The following is a 6,987-nucleotide window of genomic DNA, read 5'->3' as shown; positions in this document are numbered from 1 at the left end:
ATATTACATGTTTATATTTAACGGCCAGAAGAAATGTTGACACTGTATGTTTCTGCAAACCACGGATACGTTACATTTCTGCGTTTTTATGTATGGGGTTTCAACAATGCACAACTAAAGGCACAAAACCGTTTGGTTACAGTCAGTAAAAGATCATGTTTTGGTTGGAAATACCTGGATTTGGGGACAATCTGGTGTCTGTTTTGCTTTCTGGGACTAAAAGCTGCTGGAAACAGCGATGGATTGTTAAAAAGTTGGTAACAAACAAACCCAAAGCTGCTGGAAATGCAGCGATGACTCGATAAACAGCTGCTTTTGCTGTTTGTTGGTGTTGAATGGTCTCTCCTCTGTGTCAAACATTAACCGTTTTATACTCGACGGGTTTTAAAGTGAATCGTACCCACATAGATGTACTTTTAAAAACGTGAATACTTTAAAGATCCTTGAAGAATCCTTTCTTCCAAAAATGGTTCTTCAAGTGAAAATGGTTTAGTTTTACTAAATTCTAGCAGAAAACTTTCCTAAAAACACATTTTTCAGCGGCTAATGATTCTGCGAAGAACCCTTTTGGTACCCTCAATTTTAAGAGCGATACCGTTCGATAACATCAGTCCCCGTAGACGTTTAGGCTGCAGCTGTAAGACCTCTGAGCGCACTGACCTGAGCTACGATGAGATTTTTTACTCGAGAGTTCAGATCTCCGTTTGTACGACTTATTCGGAAAGTCACGTGGTCTCACTTTAAGCGAAGAACACGTGAAACAGACTTGATTTCGGACATAAAGGCAGCTTACAGAGAGACTAATCTTTGGGCCTCTCTTAAATTATTCTCTTAAATTTTCTCTTAATTTTCTGGTAAGAGAAAATTTGTCGTGTTCAAACCGGACACGAACGTTTCAAGCTGTAAGTTTACATACAAAGTCAATGCAAAGACACAAATAGATGCGAAATCACGCACTGAACCTGCCCTTATATGGTGTTTAGGGGGCGTTTCCTGAGCTTACAGGTGACCTAAGATCAGTGGGAGTCATCACTGAGCTCACCTGGTCAGAGCAGATTTGGGATGTTCGTACGTTTGCTGCACCTGGACTTGACTTCTCGTATTTTCCTCCTAACATAAAATTAAGAGAAAATTTAAGGAAAAATAGTGAATGTTGCTGCATGAGGCCCAATGAAAGCTAAAAACCAATAAGCGCTGAAAAAAAACAAGAAAAAATCATGCATACAAACAAAAATTAGAGCAGAAAAATGAGAAAACATTAGCAAATCCCAATAATCATTGGGTACCAACAAAATACGAACAAATCGTGGATACAGACAAAAATAAGAGAAAATTAGTTTGGATGTGGTTTCTCAGCGTATCTGACGTCTGACAGCGACTCTGAACGCATCATCAGCTCCTATTTCTTATTTACTCTTCTGAGCACCAGTCAGAGGAAACAGAGGTTTCATGTCAGCCAGCGATATTTTTAAACTTCATTTGCCTGTAAGTCTGTATAATTGTCTCTGTGTGTTTCTGTGTGTCTCTGTGTGTTTCTGTGTGTCTCTGTGTGTCTCTGTGTGTCTCAGGGACACAGAAGATCTGCTGAGAGATAAAGCTCTGGGCTGTTTCCTCATCCGCCTCAGTGAGAAAGCCATCGGCTACATCCTGTCCTACAAGTAAGACTCATCCCGTCTGTTCTTTTTTTCTTTTTTTGACATTTCAATTTTATTTTTCTTTCTTTTTTAAATGTGGAAATTAAGCCTTTAACACCTGGAACGTGATCAGTTTTCTTGTGCTGTGTTCAGACGTCTTTCACAAGCATCTAAACATCTGAAATCTAAGATTTTATTATATTTTTTTAAATGTCCCACAGCTTGGGGTGGGGTTGTGATTTTATCCAAAAACTAAAAAAACAACTCATTTCTAAATCTAATCATTATATATATAGTTATTCTACAAAATATATTTTTATGTTTGTTTTCTCCTTTTTTATGCTATTGCTTACTTTAATGTGTTTTTCTTGTAACTTTTTGTGAATTTCCTTTTAAGTTTCGGGCATTTTTTTGTTAAGTTGCTCATTGCCTTTTTTCTCTCATGCCTTTGAAAGAAATCGAGCCAAAACAAGACCAAAAATGACAAAACAAAATACACACACACACACACAAAATAACCCACATTTATACCCCAAACCAAACAGCTACGCTCAGCTCTTCCATTTCAATCAATCATTTTCTATTCTGTAGCGTCATCTTACATTTCCCATCACACAAAAAACATCCCTTCAGATTCTGACCACATAACTTACTTTTTTAAGCTCACGAAAAAAAGTGTAAGACACGTAAAAACCGAAACTCTAGAGCCGAGACAATGAGGTTTTGAATGTGTTGTTTCTCACTGGCTCCGCCTCCACAGGGGCCACGACAGGTGCCGGCATTTCGTCATCACGCAGAATCAGGACGGTCAGTTTGTCATCTCGGGGGACTGTCAGACGCACGGCAGCCTCTCCGAGCTCATCGAGCATTACAGAGTCAGCCCCATCCAGCCCTTCGGAGAATACCTCACCTCCAGCTGCTACCAGGTGAGTCTCTACCTGCAGGGACTCACTCAAGTGTCGAACTTTAACCCTTTAACGTCCCGCTGGCTCGTGTGGTAGAGCGCATTCGCAGTCACCATATCGTCATGAAAAATGTGTTAAACTGAAATCAACCTGTTTGACCCGTCTGTACCGTTCAGTTTAGGTTTGTTATGCCAAAAAAATCCTCCAGGTGTCACTGTGTCTTTAAACTGTCGGCATTTTCAGCTCACCTCCAACAGAAGGAAAATTAAAAATAAAAATCACCGCAGACTTTAGGGCTCTGTGGTGGGATTTTCAAAGGTGCAAATTTATTCAACATGTTATAGTTTTAGAGGTCAAAATAAACAGATTCATGTCACTTTTAAAAACACGCTCTACCAAACAGTTAAAGCTCAGCTAATGAAACTACAGTTGACTATTTGCATACATAACCTTACGATTATTAATTGTTGTTAAATGATACATTTACTTTTATCCATTATATCTGTCTAAAACCATGATTTACCAAACAGTTGAGTTGGCCTTTTATGATAAAAGTAGTGATGCTAAGACAAAAAATTTACATTTTTTATGAAATAAAAAACGATGAATATTCACTGTTGTTAACACCATATCTTTAATGTTGGTCCATTATATATATGGTGACAGAAATTATACCGGTGTGATTTTTTTCACCATTTCAGAGACTTTTTCAAAGTCCTGTAATGTGTAGAAATAATATAAGTACTGATACAACCAATTCCAGGGTCACAAATAAATATATGATGGTATATGATCATATTTCAAGCATTATAACAGAAAATTGTTTGAATTTTTATGACAATGAACGGCCATCTCAACTGTTTGGTAGAAGCCTATACTTAAAAAATGCAGGGGTATGTTAAAAATTAAACGCTGATTCTTGTTATTATAGCCAAAGGACATACCTACACACCCATCTGTCCATCTGTCCATCTATAGTTAAAGAAAATGTCACGCCTCCCTCGTTGAAGACAGTAACAGTGGTTGTTATTTTCAGGTGAACTCAGGTGAGCTGTACGATGTGGTGAACTACAAAGACACAGAGAAGTCTGGGGTGAGTGTCCAGGCTCTGCGGACTCTGTGGGACCACAGACAAGATGTTCACGGTGACCCCGGCAATAATCAAAGACGTCAGCATCAGAGTGGCCCTCCTGCAGCGCAGCCGCCTGCAGCGCAGCTTCCTGTGCTGCCACAGAAATCCAAAAGCAGAAAGCTGACGGGCACCGTGTCTGCGGACACCGTGTCCCTCTCACAGGTACGATGGAAGTGAGAACTGACCGATTCTGTTGTTGATTTGCTGAATAAATGTAAAGATGCTTTAAAAGTTCAGTATTTTATCAAAAGATTCAATGTTGAATGAGTCTGCATTCAACATTTTACTAAACTACGTGTACAAATTTAATTTAATTTTTTTTTTAATTTTCATGTATTTTTTTTGGTTTTTTGTTGTTTTAATTGTTTTTTAAAAATTAAAAATTTTTTTTTTTTTTACAACATCTATTGCACGTCCTAAAAGAGGGATCCCTCCTCAGTTTCTGCCATTTCCCTCCATTATCCGGTAAACTGATACGTGGTAACGGGCTTTATAGATAACATTGACTTGACTTGACAAACGTTTTAGCATCACAATATGATATTCAGAGCATTAATACAGCAGCAAACCTCATCCAAAACGCACACAGCAGACCCAACTGAGATGTGAGTTGTGACTTATCTCGGCGGTCGGGTGGCCTCATGCAGGAGAGATCATATCTCTTTGCATGGACCTTAAATTTACATAAACAACAGGAAGTACCAAGTTGAACTTTTACTCTACAAACAAACCTGATTTGACTTTTTTAAAATTGTGTTCAGTAGTCAAATAAAGTTTTAACATGTGATTATTAGTGATTTCAGTGTCATTTGGAACACAAGAAGATGTGACTGCATTTAACTGAAAACACACACGATTGTATGTGCGGATTTTTCCTGCTGTAGGACATTTTGGTAAATAATTATTCGGTAACTGGTGACATATTTACAGGACATTTAAATGAGCCGGACTCTCCTTCAGGATAAATGACGACACGCTGCACACTGTGGCTGTCTGCAGCTCGCTCTGATGTCACATCAGAGTTTTTCATACCTGACCATTTTTTGCTTTATTGAAATTTTTGATTGTCATGTTTACTGCTGTCAGAAGCTCTTTAGTCGCCCGCAGCATCAGAAACAGCCGCCATAATAAACGTAATATTGCCCTAAAGGGTGCCGCAGTGCGTCGTGTCTGCCGCCAGTGTCCACTGACAGAGCCGCCGGGTTTGAAAAAAAATGGGAGCGAGAACTGGAAAACACGTTTTCATACAAATTAATACTGCCACTCGGACTTTCACGTCTACATATGATGCGCTCGGCGTCCTTCTGCGTCTGTTGTTGACATTCTAGGAAGTTTTCGGTTAAAAGCATTGCATCTTTTCAAAATAAACTTCCGTTTTGAAATGCACAGCTGCTGGGGCGACCTCTAGCTCAGCTGGTAGAGTGTGTGCTGCAGTCAGGAAGCGGGTTTCCATTAACACTCAAATTGTGCAAACTGAAAGAGCTAATGTAAAATATGCCTGATGAAAACGCTTCAGTTTTGAAAAAAAAACTGACGCTGTGAGGTCACATGATGCTGTGAGGTCACATGATGCTGTGAGGTCACATGACGCTGTGAGGTCACATGACGCTATGAGGTCACATGACGCTATGAGGTCACATGACGCTATGGCTATGTGCTTGTCAGTAGGAACCGGAACAGATTTGTGCAAAACAATTTCAAAATGTGGATAAAACACAATTTTGAGACGACTGTGTTTCCACTGAGTGATGTAATGCGACTTCTCTGGTGATAACATCCCGTAACCATGGTGATGGATGTTCAAAACATCAGCAGCTTTATTTCTATTGCAGCCGCCGCACTAGCGTCATTATGGCCATGTAGGCCATTGTGGGCTGTTATTACGTTTTTTACGTTATGGCGTTACAGATGTCACTTCATGAAACAAAGGAAAGTTCTGTGCAGATTCGGCAGCCTGTGACAATATTAACTTAAGATAAAAACGGCTCTAACATCGGCGGGTTAGCAGAAACTCTCCTGATGAGAGCAGGTAAAACGCTGAGACAGTCCATCTGTTGAGGAACATGCTGTGACACCAGATTGTTTTTGGCATCGTGTCGTTCAGGTTGTTCCTCCGGTACCAAAGAGAGGGATCCCTCTGAGCTTCTCCCTCAGCGGATCTCTGCCCGAAACGACGCCACATCCGAGTGAAACCCGGACCGACCCGAGCAGATCGCAGAGACTCGGAGGAAACGCAACCACAACATCCGACGCACTGACCGACCCGGGTTCTCCTGCAGGGACCACATCGCCCTCTCAGCTGGAGAGCAGGAGCACGTCTCTGCCGAGACTCCACCACAGGAACACTGAGGAGGAGGAGGAGCAGGAGGAGCAGCAGGAGCAGGAGGAGCAGGAGTACTCCAACCGGCTCAGCAGCGCCTCCTTCTCAACATCTCACTCACCTCCCGCGCTCAAGAGGGTCACCTGTCACACCTACTCCCTCCACGACCCCAGAGACGCCTCCAGCTCCCAGCAGCAGGATGACGATGTGGAGCTGTCCAGGTCCAACCCGCTGTACGAGGCCTCTGAGGGGCTCCTGGGGAGCCCGGTCCAGCAACGGGACGTCATGTACGCTGAAGTCTCCCAGAGGCCCCCGCCCACTGGGCCGTCTGACGACACCTATGAGCAGATCCCCGGGGAGGTCGCCGTCCAGGCCAACACCTACGAGTCTCTGGAGGACGTCAAGACCAAGAAGTCCAAATCCACCTGGGGCAAAAATGTGAGTCAGAGAGAAAAATCTGAATAATCTGTTGCTGTCATTCAGAGCTGAAAGATATCATTTAATGTGTCTGTCGTTTTTTTCTGTTTGCAGAATATGAATTGGAAAAAGTTCCTGCCTGATTACAAGAAGAAATAAAAAGACTGGAAGAATCGACTGCAGTAACAAAAAACTCAGAAATTTGGTTTGATTTCTTTCAAAAACATGGAAAGAAGGGAATAAACAACGTAACAAGAAATGGCTCCAAATGTGCACGAATTCTGTACAAAGAATGATAACGAAATAAAAAAACCACAAATCATTTAAAACAATAATAATAATAATAATAATAATGTTTTTATTCTAAGTTTTAATGAACAAAAGTAATTAAACTCAAAGAAATGATTTGGTTGTTTTGTCCGGTGTATCTTTTCTGTCTTTTTTCACTTTTTTCTTGATGGTTTTTTTTGTCTGTTTGCTGAGGGACTGCAGATGTAAATTCGAATGCTAATTCAGACAGGCTGCTCCAGCATGGACATGTCCCACAGCCCGCTCCAGCGTGGACATGTCCCACAGCCC

General features: G+C 41.3%; 1 protein-coding gene across 1 annotated transcript; it reads left to right on the top strand.

Annotated features, from left to right (window-relative positions):
- Positions 1 to 1,560: 1,560 nt before the first annotated feature.
- On the top strand, positions 1,561 to 6,716 carry LOC121943592 (SH2 domain-containing protein 7-like; the record flags this gene model as incomplete). The annotated part of the gene is made up of 5 exons (XM_042487156.1): positions 1,561 to 1,658; positions 2,395 to 2,560; positions 3,576 to 3,833; positions 5,776 to 6,429; positions 6,523 to 6,716. Coding segments are annotated over 5 exons (1,221 nt in total), but the record flags the coding sequence as incomplete, so codon positions are not given.
- Between the last annotated feature and the right edge of the window lie 271 nt (positions 6,717 to 6,987).

This window comes from Plectropomus leopardus, chromosome 1, assembly GCF_008729295.1.
Source record: "Plectropomus leopardus isolate mb chromosome 1, YSFRI_Pleo_2.0, whole genome shotgun sequence".
NCBI lineage: Eukaryota > Metazoa > Chordata > Actinopteri > Perciformes > Serranidae > Plectropomus > Plectropomus leopardus.
This window is presented reverse-complemented; position numbering and strand designations above follow the sequence as displayed.